Below are 15,418 nucleotides of genomic sequence, written 5' to 3' on the forward strand. Positions count from 1 at the left end.
TGAAGCTGTGCTTAGCCACACGGTCATAAGTGTCAAGTGAGTAGAGCAGGGGGCTGAGCACACAGCCTTGTGGTGCACCTGGGCTAATGGAGATCATGGAGGCGATGTTGTTGCCAATCTGAACTGACTGGGGTTTGCAAGTGAGGAAATCAAGGATCCAAATGCACAAGGGAATATTGGGGCCCAGGTATTGAAGCTTATTGATTAGTTTTGAGCTGGTGAAACTTTGGAATTCCCTCCCATGAGAGCTGTGTAAATAGCGCCTCTGAAAATATTGAGGTCTGGAACTTCAAGATGGTTAAGGATCAAAGGGGACAGATAGGGAAATGAAGCTAAGGCCAAAATCACATTAGCTGTGACTTTCTGGGTGGCAGCAGTACAATCCCAGTTTCGCAGTTTCTCCATGTGAGGTAATCTTTATATATTAAAAAATTGCTAAAAGTTTTTTCTTTTTTCCAAAGAAACACTGGGAGATTTTCTTTCAACCATCCCTTGTGGAAGGGAGTTACCCATTTCTACCCTTTGAGAGGTTTACAGGAAGCAATTAGTAATGGCAGAAATACATTAAGACCTGTTTGGAACAGCCAGTCTCTTCTGGGATGCACTCAGGGTTTGAGGAGTCACACTCAGGAGGTTAAAGAAAGGCACTGGGGGGGGGGGAAGCAGTGTTAGAGAAGGGCATGTTCTCAGTCTGAGACAAAGCACACAGACCCTGAGGTGGCACACTTGGATGTTACGCAGTTGTGCTTTGGGGGGTGTTGGGGTTAAGAGGATGTGATTAGGGTTAGGTTTAGGATGAAGTTAATCCTAATCCATTTGGACCTATGTGTCACAATAGTCCCAAATTAGAGTGCTTGATTCTTGATTGTTGTAACAAAGTTACAATTAGCAATGCAAGAAGGTAACACACGACCATGTCATCAAGGTTGGCGCAGAACGAACAATAAGGAGTTCCAACACACTCAGCAGCAGTGAACATGGATCCCCACTGGAGGAAACAGGTGTGGGTTACCTGACTGGGCTCAGGTGAACAGCTTCGGGAAACCTGGCCGATTGCAGTGTGCGGTTAAGGTCCTCCGTTATTTCTGGCAGTTCTATTCACTGTTGGTTTTAGACAAGCAGACACATGGCTGTGTTTTGGTTGTAGTTGTTAAACACTGTCCTCTTCACACCCAACAATCTATTGTCACTGAATGCTGGTTCTGAATTTGTTGTTGAACTCACCTCCGAGGCTGAGATGGACTTCCACCAATCTGTGCATAAACCAGGCGGTTATCTTGTTAATTTGTTTATTTGCATGTTTTGGGGTCAGTCCAGAGGCCAGCATTTATAGCCTGTCCTTGCCCGCCTTTGAGAAAGGAGATGAGTACCCTCCCCCTAAAAAAACAAATATCCCACAGCAATTGTGACCCAGAAGAGAAGTTTTACATGTTATTAAGTTAAAGGTGGTTTTCAATGTTGCTAAAACCATTGGTCTGGGGATGGGAAGTGTCTGGCAGTTCAGCTCAAAGGATGATGAAGAAATCTCCAAAGGAGGAACAGTGTGACAGTGAACGATCAGACTAAAAACTCAAGCAGGAATCTACATAGAAAGCAGAAGGAAATGCTTGTCTTTTAGTGCTGGCCACATAGCCTGTTTAGGGAGTTTGCTGTTGTGTTCATCACCGTTCTCTACATTCCCCCCACCCCCCTCATGCACTAACAACAAGAACGCACTGGCAGAGCTTTATACTATCATCAGCTCTGTACAAAACAAGCATCCGGACGGCCTCTTCATAATTGCAGGAGACTTCAATCATGTTATTTATTGTGTTCTTTATGCTTATTGTTGTCTTTTATGCTGAATCGGATCCTGAGTAACATCAGTTTGTTATCCTTTACACTTGTGTACAGAAGAATGACAATAAACAATCTTGAATCTTAAAGGGAGGGGAATTATAATAGGGTAGTTTAAAATAAATACTTCTTTCTTCAGAATGGAAATGAGTGGAGGGCCAAGGATGCAGAGTGAAGGTCTTAAAGGCAACATGGACAGGAATTAAGTGCTGGCAGCCATATCTTGTGAGAGAATTAATTTTATAAAGTACTGTGAGTAAAAGAAGCAATACTGGAGAATTTAATATCCAGTAATGCTCTGGACCGGATGACCGACATCCTTGAGTTTTAACATGGTGGCTTCCATTTAGTATCAGAGAATGTTTATAATATCTAACTTGAAATTCTTACTCTTACACAAAAACATGAGAGAAACCCCACAGAGTGAATGACAATAAAATGCTAGAACCCCAAAGCCCCCTTCTCCCCCTCCCACGTACAAGCACCAGCAAAGCATCGACCCTCCCCCTCCCCCACATTTCAGCAAAAAGCATCAGCACCCTCCACCCACCGGGCAAGCAACAGCAAAGCCCCCAAGAGAGACTGTCATCTGCAGTACAGATCGTTTACCCGTCATGCCACAGGCTTCATCCCTTCCTAATAAAGGGGTAGAGAGGTGTCACACAACAGGACAACTCACTAATTACTTGCACAGTGCTAAAGTCTGCTATGTTGCACATTCTTTCAGTTCTCTGACTCAAGAATCGACAGCAAACTCTCCCCCCACCAACGAGAGAAAGAGAGAGCGCACACAATTCGTCGAGTACGGGGATCTCCAACTGGTGTTCCTGATATTCCGTTTTCTCCTGCAACGCTTCATTCGGTAGCACTGGCATGGAATCAGGTCATCCACAGGGCCACAAAGCCTCGGAACCCTGAAGGTGCGCGCTCGTCTTCTAGGCCACACCCTTGGGGTATCGAGAAAAGGCCAGTTGGTGAGCCCTGGAAATGGGAACCATCATTGTAAAGAGTGCAGCTGCGGGTCAAGGGCACTGACAGAACCCATCCAACTTGAAAAGGAAAAAAAAGAGAGGTTGAAGTTAGAAATTAAGCTGTTTCCGCAGATGAGCTCAAAGAAGCCGTTCTCCAGTGCCATTGTAGCTGCACTAAAGACACTGGATTCAACATTGTCACATTGTAGAGTAGTCCCTGTGGATCAGGAGGTGGGAAAATAATTGTCATGTTTGAAAGGAGGGAAAGGAGCAGTCTTTCCAGCTGAGACAACACTTCCCCTGTGAAAATGCTGGGATCGTCTATTGTGTCCAGTACTCCTGATGCAACCTCCTCTCTGTCGGTGAGACCATAATAAATTGGGGGACCTTTTCATCAAGCATCTCTGCTCCAGCCACGAAAAGGGGAACTTTCGAATGACCAAACATTTTAATTCTGATACCCATTCCCATTCCAATATGTCGGTCCATGACCTCCTCTTGTGCCACGATGAGGCCACCCTCAGGGTGGAGGAGCAACACTTTGTATTCTGCATCTCCATTCCTAGACCAAAGGTTTTAGCAACGTTCAAAACATTCTTTAAAGGAAGCCCTGAAGAAGGGTCTAGGCTTGAAATGTCAACTATTTATTCATTTCCATAGACCTCCTGAGTTCCTCCAAGATTTTGTGTTGCTCTGGGTTTCCAGCATCTGCAAAATCTTGTGTTTGTTATTTATTTGTTTGTCTTATTTAGAGATACAGCACAGCTACAGGCCCTACTGGCCCATCAAGTCCGCACCACTCTTCCCTCCGGTTTCCTCCCACATTCCAAAGACATTCGTAGGTTAATTAGTCATTGTAAATTGTCCTCTGATTAGACTATGGTTAATTATGTGGGCTGCTGGATTGTGCGGTTTGTTGGGCCTGAAAGGCTTGTTCCGTGCTGTATCTCCAAATTAATTGATTGTGCACATGTGACCAATTAATCTACCAACCAGTATGTCTTTGGAATGTGGGAGGAAACCAGAGCACCCAGAGGAAACCCACGCAGTCACAGGGAACAAACTGGCTGTCAGACTGACCAGGTGTCGTAGAATTAGGTGAGCATGTTATGAAAGAGATGGCTGAAAATCATATTGCAACAGCTGCTGGAAATGGAGTCAAGCAGCAGAAAGAGACTCTTTGGCCCATCATGTCCTTGCCAACCATCAAGTACCCATCATTGCTAATCCCATTTAAAACAGAACAGTATAACACAGTACAGGCCCTTCGGCCCACAATGTTGTGCCAACCTTTTAATCTACTCTAAGATTACTCTAACCCTTCCCGCCTATATAGCCCTTAATTTTTCTATCATCCATGTGCCTGTCTAAGAGTCTCCTAAATGTCCCTAATGTGTCTGCCTCTACCACCACCCCTGACAGCATGTTCCAAGCACACACCATCTTCTATGTAAAAAAAACTATCTTTCACACCCTTCTATATTTTCCTCCAATTACCTTAAAATTCTACCCCCTTGTATTAGCCATTCACCTGCACTTGGTCCTCTGCTTCCATACCTTGGGGATCTAGGGCTCATCCAGATGCTGCTTAACTGACTGCACTTGACTGCAGCATCCCTTGGGTAGTGCATTGCAGATTCCACTTTGGGGATGGTTAGTCTGTTACCATCTCTGCCGAGTCTCTTGCCAGGTGCAAAGAGATCACAAAAGCACGCAGACTGGTCAAGTCAGTTGGCAGCAATAAGGCAAGTGCAAGGTAGGACTTGAATTATTTTGATTTTCAATGTCTGTAAAAAAAAAATGAAAACAAAATAGTAAAAATGGGAAAACAGGTGGATCTTGGACATAAGACGTTCAGTGAAGGCTACTTGAGTCCGTCTTTAGCTTATTATAAGCTCAACTAAATCAAAATAACAATATAGCGAAAGCTTGTTACAGAGTTGGTGTGGATGTTGGGCTTCTCTCTACAAACACCTCACATACAGCTCTATCTGTATAGGGTGTGGTGGCTTTCAGAACACTTTATCACCCACCTTTTCCTTTAGTTCCGGTTTCTGTTAGTGACTTCTGTCCAGCTCCCGATATTGGCTCTGTGTGTGTGCTCTGAAATCTGAAGATTGCTTTGATCAACTCTGGGAAAAAGCTTCATTTTGTGAGATGGAGCACCTTTTGCCTTCTATCCCATACCCCCCCCCCCCCCGTAGATTCCTGTCTGCCAGGCCATTGACCAGCAATCCCATAAGCTGTTCCATGGTCTAGGAGTGGGTTTGATAGACCATGGGCAGCAAGAACATAGAAACATAGAAAATAGGTGTAGGAGTAGACCATTCGGCCCTTCGAGCCTGCACCGCCGTTCAGTATGATCATGGCTGATCATCCAACTCAGAACCCTGTACCTGCCTTCTCTCCATACCCCCTGATCCCCTTAGCCACAAGGGCCATATCTAACTCCCTCTTAAATATAGCCAATGAACTGGCCTCAACTGTTTCCTGTGGCAGAGAATTCCACAGATTCACCACTCTCTGTGTGAAGAAGTTTTTCCTCATCTCGGTCCTAAAAGGCTTCCCCTTTATCCTCAAACTGTGACCCCTCGTTCTGGACTTCCCAACATCGGGAACAATCTTCCTACATCTAGCCTGTCCAATCCCTTTAGAATTTTATACGTTTCAATCAGATCCCCCCTCAATCTTCTAAATTCCAGAGAGTGTAAGCCTAGTCGATCCAGTCTTTCATCATATGAAAGTCCTGCCATCCCAGGAATCAATCTGGTGAACCTTCTTTGTACTCCCTCTATGGCAAGAATGTCTTTCCTCAGATTAGGGGACCAAAACTGCACATAATACTCCAGGTGTGGTCTCACCAAGGCCTTGTACAACTGCAGTAGTACCTCCCTGCTCCTGTACTCAAATCCTCTTGCTATGCATGCCAGCATACCATTCGCCTTTTACACAGCCTGATGTACCTGCATGCCCACTTTCAATGACTGGTGTACAATGACACCCAGGTCTCGCTGCACCTCCCCTTTTCCTAATCGGCCACCATTCAGATAATCTGTTTTCCTGTTCTTGCCACCAAAGTGGATAACCTCACATCTATCCACATTAAATTGCATCTGCCAGGAATTTGCCCACTCACCCAACCTATCCAAATCACCCTGCATCCTCCTCACAGCTAACACTGCCGCCCAGCTTCATGTCATCCGCAAACTTGGAGATGCTGCATTTAATTCCCTCGTCTAAGTCATTAATATATATTGTAAACAACTGGGGTCCCAGCACTGAGTCTTGCGGTACCCCACTAGTCACCGCCTGCCATTCTGAAAAGGTCCCGTTTATTCCCACTCTTTGCTTCTTGTCTGCCAACCAATTCTCTATCCACATCAATACCGTGTGCTTTAAGTTTGCACACTAATCTCCTGTGTTACCATTCAGTACCAGGATTGAGTGAGCGTGCTCTGCCTTCTTCCAGGCTTGAGGAACTAAAAACTAGAGAGCACAAGTTTAAGGTAAACGGGGAAAGATTTAATAGGATCTTTAGGAACAACTTTTATTTTACACAAAGGGTGGTATTTATGTGGAATGAGCTTGATGCAGTACAATACAGGTTCAGACAATACTTGACGGAAATGTCAAAATCCCAAAAGCTTTGATATTCAATTTTTTTGAGTGCTGACATGACATCACAAATGGAAAATCCCACCAGGCGCTGGGAAGGTTCCCAGTGATGTGCAGATCTCTGCGCAGCACTGACAGTTTTGAGAAGTGACCTCGCATACCTAATGAACAAAAGTAAATGAAAAATACAGCATAAAGCAAAATGAAGATCTCGATTGTGTATTGAAAGAGTGGATTTGTCAGCGTCAGAGGGAACATATGCTGCTTAACAGTTTGCTGATCATGAAACAAACAAAGCTCTATCATGGCTGTTACATACTTCATGGATATCTTGTGACTGTCTTATGAGGATGATGTAATGGTCTTGCGGAGGTCACATGATGTAATTTCCCACCAATGTGAGGTCACGTGATGACATGTTCACCACAGGTATATAAGGAGACCCCTGATGTGACGCAGTTAGTTTTCAGTTTAGATCGTCAGTCAGATACTCTGCTATTTTGTGTATTTGGCTCATGATGCAGTTTTGTTTTAAAGTGAAGTTCTACTTCCTATTGTAAGTAGTATTGGAGAGTGAAGACCTTGCCAAAATACAGGAATTCGCTGAGTTGAGTAAAGCTGATATCGTTTGGCGGTTTTGGAGAGGATCGACCTTTATTAAATCTTCGTTCAAGTAAAAGTGACCTGCAACTGAGATATCCCCTGCTAAAGTAGGAAAGATAGTGCAGTGTCTAATTGCCAGAGGAAAAGGTCAGTTCCTTTAAACAGTTTTATTTCTGTCATCGTGAATCCTGTGGACAAGACAAGTTCCAGCTGGGATCAGCAGTATCGTGACCTCTTCGAGGAATTCTTTACTTCAGGAAATTCTCTCCTAATTGACTGTATAAATCTCTTGGACTTTCGAATTTACCATTCTAAGAACTGTGTTCGAATTTACCCTTTTAAGAACTGTTCCAAAGTTGCTGTATAGCGGTTAACTTCCGGTTAAGTCAGTCGTTTAAATATATTTCGCTATGTTCTTGTGCAGAGTTTAATAAATGTTTGCTTTTATAAAACCTGACTCAATTGATATTCATTGTTGCCAGTCACATGACATAAATTTGGGGGCTCGTATGGATATGTTCCAATTTTGAGTTTAAGTACTTGTTTAAGTATCAACCTGATTTGGAAAAGGGAAATACCCAATTCTTTTGATTGGTCTGTGGGTGGTATTCGGCAGCAATGAATATTGACAACTTTATGGAATTGCCAAACCTGGAGTTTTTAGCAACGGCGAGAAAGGGTGTTGTATCCGAGATTGCTAGAAGGTTGGACCTTAAAGGAATTAACGAAGGTTACAACAAAGCCAGTAATTCAGAGAAAAACCTCGGCACACTATAAAGAGTTGGGTGTTTTTGATGAAGAAGTGTTAGATAGGTTTCCATTGAGTAATCTAGAGATGCAGTTACATCTTGAACAAATAAAATTAAAGCAATTAGAAACTGATTTGGAAAGAAGTCGGTTAGAAGCTGAAAATAACCAGAAGGAATTCAAGGCTAGAGAAGCCCATAGGAAAAGGGAATTTGAAGAAAGAGAAGCAAATAAAAGGAGGGAGTTTGAGCTAGAGATGGAGAAATTAAAGTCCGAAAATCAGTCCTCTGGTTTTAGGAAACAGTTTGTTGCTTGTCGAGAGGTTATGTTGGATCCTCCATTTAATGAAGCAGAGGTGGACAAATATTTCCAACATTTCGAAAATGTTGCTCTGAGTTTAGAGTGGCCGAAAGAGAGATGGCCAGTGATGTTACAAAGTGTAATTAGAGGCAAGGCACAACGAGTTTATACAGCTTTAAATGCTGAGCAAGCACTTGATTATGATGTTGTGAAACAGCATATATTGAAAGTGTATGAACTGGTTTCGGAAGCTGATAGAGAAAGATTCAGAAATTTGAAGAAATCTGTGGAAAAAACTTACGTGGAATTTGCCTACAAGAAATCTGTGTGTTTTGAGAGATGGGTTTCCTCTAAAAATGTGAATGAGAAGTATAATAAATTAAAAGTGTTGATTTTACTGGAGGAATTTAAAAGGAGCATTCCTGTTGAAGTGAGGACATACTTAAATGAAAGGGACACTGCTACATTGCAGGAGTCTGCTAAATTACTTGATGAGTATGTTTTAATTCATAAGAGTAAATTTTCTCCAGGTAGGACTCTTAAGAGGAAAAATAGCACAGAGCGTCCAGGTAAACCAGAAATTAAATCTGAAGTTAGTGAGAAAAGTAAGGATGAAGGGAGATGTGAAGGAAAGACTTTTTGGTCTGATTTGTAATTATTGTAAGAAACCTGGACATGTAATAGCTAACTGTTTTCAATTGAAAAAGAAAGAGAAGGAAGAAGTCCCAGATGCTTGTGTGCAGCATATTGAAACACCTGTAAATCCACAGATTTCGATAAGTACCAATGAAATTTTGTCAAAGTCTGACCAAGTTAAGAGGGGATATGAACATTTTATAACTGAAGGATTTGTATCCTTGAAAGAGGGATCCAATCCAGTACCAATAAGAATCCTTAGAGATACTGGAGCTTCTCAATCACTAATGTTAGACAGTGTTCTAAAGTTTAGTGACGAGTCTGACATTGATGAGGTAAACTATATAAGAGGAGTTGGGAGTGCCCTTATGCCGGTATATTTGCGTAGAGTAAATATAAGATCAGGGTTAGTTACAGGGCTTGTTAAAGTAGGACTACAACCCAGTTTACCCATGAATAATGTTTCTATTTTGTTAGGGAATGACTTAGCAGGTGGACAAGTTTTTCCTGAAGTGCACTTGACAATCAAGCCTATTTCTGAGGAACCACAGAGGGATTCTAACACAGATTCTTCCTGTGTTGTAACCCGAGCTATGGCTAAAAAGACTGATGTACAGGATGAGGTTGTTACCCATGACTGTTCAACTCGGGATGTGAATTTTGAGGATGTATCAGAAATTTTCTTACCTACATTATTTGATCAGAATTTTGGTAGTAAGTCTGACCATGAAGATTTGTCTTTATCTCGGAAGGAGATGATAGCAGAGCAGGGTAGAGATCCTGAGATTATCAAATTAAAGGAACAAGCTCTTCCAGATAGTGAAATTGAGAAGGTGCCAGTAGGATATTATTTTGAAAAGGGAGTATTAATGAGGAAGTGGAGATCACCTACAATTCCTGCTAGTGAGGAATGGGAAGTTAATCACCAGGTAGTAGTTCCTGAAGTTTATTGAAATCAGATTATAACTATGGCTCATAGTATGCCTTTGGTCGCCATCAAGGTGTAAAGAAAACTATGAACAAGGTTTTTAAACATTTTTACTGGCCTAGTTTAAGAAAAGATGTGGTGACATTTTACAGGATGTGTCATACATGCCAAATTGTGGGTAAACCTAATCAAGTTATTCCAGTGGCCCCACTGCAACCGATTCCAGCATTTGGTGAACCGTTTTCCAAAATTATTATAGATTATGTCGGCCCATTGCCAAAAACTAAAACTGGACATCAATATTTGTGGACCATTATGTGCACAGCGTCTAGGTTTCCAGAGGCAATACCTCTAAGGAATATAACAGCCAAAACTGTGACAAAGGCTCCTATTAAATTCTTTACTTATTTTGGGTTGCCTAAGGAAATACAATCTGATCAAGGTAGTAATTTTATGTCTGGATTGTTTCAGCAGATAGTTTATAAACTGGGAGCAAAACAGATTACCTCATCTACATATCAACCAGAATCGCAAAGAGCCTTGGAGATGTTCCATTCTACCCTCAAAACTATGATTAGGACGTATTGTGTGGAAAATGAAAAGGACTGGGATGAAGGTGTACATTTACTACTTTTTGCAGTACGGGAGGCAGTACAGGAATCATTAGGTTTTAGTCCTTTTGAACTTGTGTTTGGGCATAGAGTTCGAGGACCTTTGGCCTTGTTGAAAGAACAGTGGATTAATAAAGAGGTACTGAAGCACCTTCAATAACTCCAAAAGACTGAAACTGGGTGAAATACTGAAAGGCTTTTATTCACTGTACAATATGACCTCCGTGCTAATTGTCTGCCCCTGGACTGAGGGGAAGGGGCAAGGCGAAATCACCTTTATTCAGGATCTGTGGGAGGAGCCACAGGGCAGTCAGCAGAGGGGTGTGTCCAGACAGGTAACCCAGTTACAACATATATATGAGGTTTACCACATTCACCCCTCCTTTTTTTAAAAAGAGTCCCGCGGGGTGAAGTGACTGACAATATTTAAACAAGTATATTTACAGGTTAAGTCTATCAGGCGGTCGAGTCCGTCGCTGTGACCTACGTAGCACTGGCGATGGCGGTTGTGCTGGCTCCGGCCTGACTTCAGGTGCCAGCACGTTAGGCGTCGGTAATACCTCGTGCGTGTGTGTCACGCCAGGTATGGGAGTGTCGTGTGGAGTCTGTATAGGGCTTGGAGTGTGCGGTGTCTCGTGGGTACCTATATCGGTGGGTATGGGGTCAATAGTCACCACAGAGCATTCAGGGTAGGGGCCCGGTGCTCCTGCGGGCGCCAGGTCATGGATGGAGACTGTGTCCTCCCACCCATCAGGTAAAACCACATAGGCATAGTAGGGGTTCGCATGAAGTAAGTGAACCCTCTCGACTATCGGGGAGTATTTATTGCTCCTCGCATGTTCCCGGAGCAGCACTGGCCCTGGGGACATCAGCCAAGTCGGTGGGGTGGTCCCGTGGTCGACTTTCTGGGAAAAGAAAAGAGCCGCTCATGAGGGGTAGCATTGATGGCTGTGCATAACAGGGAGCGGACGGAGGAGAGTGCCTCGGGAAGGACCTACTGCCAGCGGGAGACTGGCAGTCCCTTTGACCTGAGGGCTAAGAGTGTGGCTTTCCACACTGTGCCATTCTCCTTCTCTACCTGTCCATTCCCCCGGGGATTATAGCTCGTGGTCCTACTGGTTGCAATTCCCCTAGCCAGTAGGTATTGGCGCAGCTCGTCACTCATAAACGAGGACCCTCTGTCACTGTGGATACAGCATGGGTATCCGAACGGAGTGAAGAGCTTGCGCAGGGCTTTTATAACTGACGTGGTAGTGGTGTCGGGGCAGGGGATGGCAAAGGGGAACCGCGAGTACTCGTCGATAACGTTAAGAAAGTACACATTGCAGTCGGTGGAGGGAAGGGGGCCCTTAAAGTCAACACTCAGTTGCTCAAAGGGGCTGGTGGCCTTGATGAGTTGTGCCTTTTCAGGTCTGTAGAAGTGCGGTTTGCACTCTGTGCAGACTTGGCAGTCCCTGGTCATTGTCCTGATCGCAAGAGAGTAAGGCAGGTTCCGGGCTTTCACGAAGTGGAAAAGCTGGGTGACTCCCGGGTGGCAAAGATCTACATGTAGGGCATATGGCCGATCTGCGTGCTGGCGCATGTTCCCCGGGATGGGGCATCGGAGGGCTCGTTGAGCTTCCCAGGCCTGTACATGATGTCATAGTTGTAGGTGGAGAGTTCGATTCTCCACCTCAGAATTTTATCATTTTTGATTTTGCCCCGCTATTGCTTACTAAACATGAATGTGGCTGAGCGCTGGTCAGTTAGCAGGGTGAACCTTTTGCCAGCGAGATAGTCCCTCCAGTGCCTTATAGCTTCCACTACGGCCTGGGCCTCTTTCTCCACTGCGGAGTGCCGAATTTCAGGGCCTTGAAGAGTACAGGAGAAGAATGCCACTGGCCTTCCTGCCCGGTTGAGGGTAGCAGCCAGCGCAAAGTCGGAGGTGTCACTCTCTACTTGGAAGGGAATGGCCTCATCCACCGCATGCATTGCTGCTTTGGCAATGTCCCCTTTTATGCGGTTGAAGGCCACGCGGGCCTTGGCTGAGAGGGGGAATGTGGTGGACTTGACCAGGGGGCGGGCCTTGTCTGCATAGTTAGAGACCCATTGGGCGTAATATGAAAAGAAGCCCGGGCACCTTTTGAGGGCTCTGAGGGTATTGGGAAGAGGGAGTTCCAACAGGGGGCGCATACGGTCGGGGTCAGGGCCAATGACTCCATTCTCCACGACACACCCAAGGATAGCAAGTCGGGTGGTCCCGAATACACACTTGTCCTTGTTATAGGTGAGATTGAAAGCTTTGGCCATTTGGAGAAATTTTTGGAGGTTGTTGTCGTGATCCTGCCGGTTGTGACTGCAGATGGTGATGTTACCCAGATATGGGAACGTGGCCTTCAGTTGGCACTGGTCCACCAACCGGTCCATTGCCCTCTGGAAGACAGATACACCATTCGTGACACTGAAGGGGACGCGCAGGAATTGATAAAGCCTGCCGTCCGCCTCGACGGCAGTGTAAGGGCGGTCCTCCCAGCGGATGGGGAGCTGATGGTAAGCGGATTTTAGGTCTATGGTCGAGTACACCTTGTACTGTACTATCTGATTGACCATATCCGCAATGCAGGGTAGAGGGTACGCGTCGAGCTGTGTGAACCTATTGATGGTCTGGCTATAGTCCATGACCATCCTATTCTTCTCCCCGTTCCGAACAACGACCACCTGCGCCCTCCAAGGACTTGTGCTTGCCTCAATGACCCCTCCCTGAGCAGCCGCTGCACCTCCGACTTAATGAAGGCTCTGTCCCCCGCACTGTACCTCCTGCTTTTAGTTGCCACAGGTTTACAGTCGGGGGTCAGGTTGGCGAACAGCGGTGGGGGAGGGATCTTGAGGGTAGAGAGGCCGCAAGTGGCGTCAGTAGTGCGGCAGTTGGCATGGTGTTGGGTGGGATGTGCAGGTCGGTGTGTGTGTATGGTCAGTAGCGGGGTATGTGACATATCCCTACAAAACTGGGGATTTACGACAGTAATTGGCGGGAGGGGCCCATCATACTTCGTTGTCACGCTTTTCAGGTGGCTCTGGAAGTCGAGCCCCAATAGCACAGGGGCACACAGTTGAGGCAAGACCAGTAACGTAAAGTCTCGATATTCTGTGCCCTGTACCACTAGCATCGCTACACAAACCCCCTGGATGTCTGTTGTATGCGACCAGGAAGCCACGGTGACCCTCTGACTTACCGGCCATATCATGAGTCTGCAATGCTGCACCGTGTCCGGGTGGATAAAACTCTCCATGCTGCCCGTGTCAAACAGGCAGCTTGTCCTGTGCCCCTCCACCAGGATGTCCATCATTGACCTCGCGAGCTGGTGGTGAGCGCTTTGTTCGAGGGTCACGGAGGCCAGGGTTGAGTCGCTGTCTTGGTCCGGCGCAGTGGGGTGCCCCGTGAGCACCCGTTGGTTGTAGGTGATGGGAGGGGGCGCCAACCAAGATGGCTGCCCCCATGTCTCACACGTGGTGGCGGCGTGCAGGGAAGATGGCAGCAGGCAAGATGGTGACCCCCATGTTTCGCACGCGGCGCTGCTCGATCCCGCTCGCGGTTTGGACTTACAGACCTTGGCGAAGTGGCCCTTCTTTCTGCAGCTGGAGCAGGTAGCTTGTCGGGCCGTGCAGCGTTTCTGGGGGTGCTTCTCCAGTCCGCAGAAGTAGCACTTGGCGGACTCACGACTGGCGGCAGCCGAGGTCGATTCGCTGGCGGGTTGTGGGGTCTGTGGCGCCCACGAGGCCATCGGGGTATCGCGTGCCTGGAGAGCCTCAGAGTTGTGCAGAGCGGCCTCCAGTGTGTCGGCCAGCTCATTCGCCGAACTTAGGGTAAGATCGGCTTTTCCCAGCAGCCGCTGACGCACGTACACTGACCTGGTCTCCGTGATGAAGGCGTCTCTCACTAGGAGTTCTGCATGCTGCACCACCGTCAGCTCCTGGCAATTGCAGGCTCGCACGAGCGTCCATAGGGCCTGGACGAACTCAGCACTTGACTCCCCGGGCCGTTGTGCCGTGTCGCTAAGCAATGTCGCGCATAGACGCTGTTTATTGGCCGCAGGTATTGTCCTTTGAGTGCGCTCATCGTGCCGTCGTAGTTCGGCTGGTCTCTGATCAGCGAATAGACCCGTGGACTGACCCTGGAGAGTAGAACTCTGCACTTCGCTACGGGGTCGGTCGCTTTAATCTCCTCTAGGTACGCTTTGAAGCAGGCCAGCCAGAGTTCGAAAGCGTTTCCAGCGTCAGGCGTTTGTGGATCGAGGTCTAACTTGTCAGGTCTCATTGAATTTTCCATGCTTTAAAATTTACAGCGAATAAAATTGAAGCACCTTCAATAACTTCAAAAGACTGAGGTTGGGTAAAATACTGAAAGGCTTTTATCCGCTGTACAATACGACCTGCATGGTGAGTGTCTGCCCCCGGACTGAGGGGGAGGGGCAAGGCAAAATCACCTTTATTCAGGATCTGTGGGAGGAGCCACAGTCAGCAGAGGAGCGTGTCCAGACAGTTAACCCAGTTACAACATATATATATATATGGTTTACCACAGGTACACACTAATTTGCTAGATTGTGCTTTAAAATTTATGGAAAGATTACATAAAGCTTGTAGCTTGGCCAAGGAAAATTTAAAATTGGCTCAGGAGAAGATGAAAACTTTGTATGATAAGGAAGCTAGAATGAGGTCATTTAAGCCTGGGGATAAGGTGTTGTTTCTTTTCCCAGTGCAAACGAACCCATTACAAGCTAAATTTCATGGTCCTTATGAGATTAAATCTAAAGTAAATGATGTGGATTATGTGATAAAAACCCCAGATCGAAGAAAGGCAACACAGCTGTGTCATATAAATATGATAAAACCTTATTATGAGAGACAGGTTGCTACTATGACTGTTATGGTCAATAATGAGTCTGATCTTCCTAAAAACTTAATGGATGGTTCATGTGAAACTCATTTTAAGCTCAACATTATTTCTGCCAGGTTACCAAACTGCACAATTCTGGGAAATATTGATGAGAAATTAGCTCATTTACAGCCAGAGCAGAGAGAGCAGATGAAACAGTTAAATTTTAAATATAGGGATTTATTTCCAGACGTTCCTAGAAGAACCACCATAGCTTCGCATGATGTAGATGTTGGACATGCAAAACCCTTAAAAC

The 15,418-nt window shown here is 45.7% G+C and overlaps 1 protein-coding gene and 1 long non-coding RNA gene across 3 annotated transcripts in view; one reads left to right on the forward strand and one right to left on the reverse strand.

Moving 5' to 3' along the window:
* LOC134337046 (uncharacterized) overlaps positions 1-15,418 on the forward strand; it is a 73,301-nt gene that overhangs the window by 6,034 nt on the left and 51,849 nt on the right. The gene's annotated exons all lie outside the window — the stretch shown is intronic.
* crk (v-crk avian sarcoma virus CT10 oncogene homolog) overlaps positions 2,568-15,418 on the reverse strand; it is a 120,407-nt gene continuing 107,556 nt past the window's right edge. Inside the window, exon 2 of the mRNA XM_063031815.1 lies at positions 2,568-2,885. Coding sequence (XP_062887885.1) covers positions 2,859-2,885 — 27 coding nt within the window. The 3' untranslated portion in view covers positions 2,568-2,858. The remainder of the gene's footprint in view (positions 2,886-15,418) is intronic.

Source organism: Mobula hypostoma, chromosome 23 (genome assembly GCF_963921235.1).
Source record: "Mobula hypostoma chromosome 23, sMobHyp1.1, whole genome shotgun sequence".
NCBI classification, from domain to species: Eukaryota; Metazoa; Chordata; class Chondrichthyes; order Myliobatiformes; family Myliobatidae; genus Mobula; species Mobula hypostoma.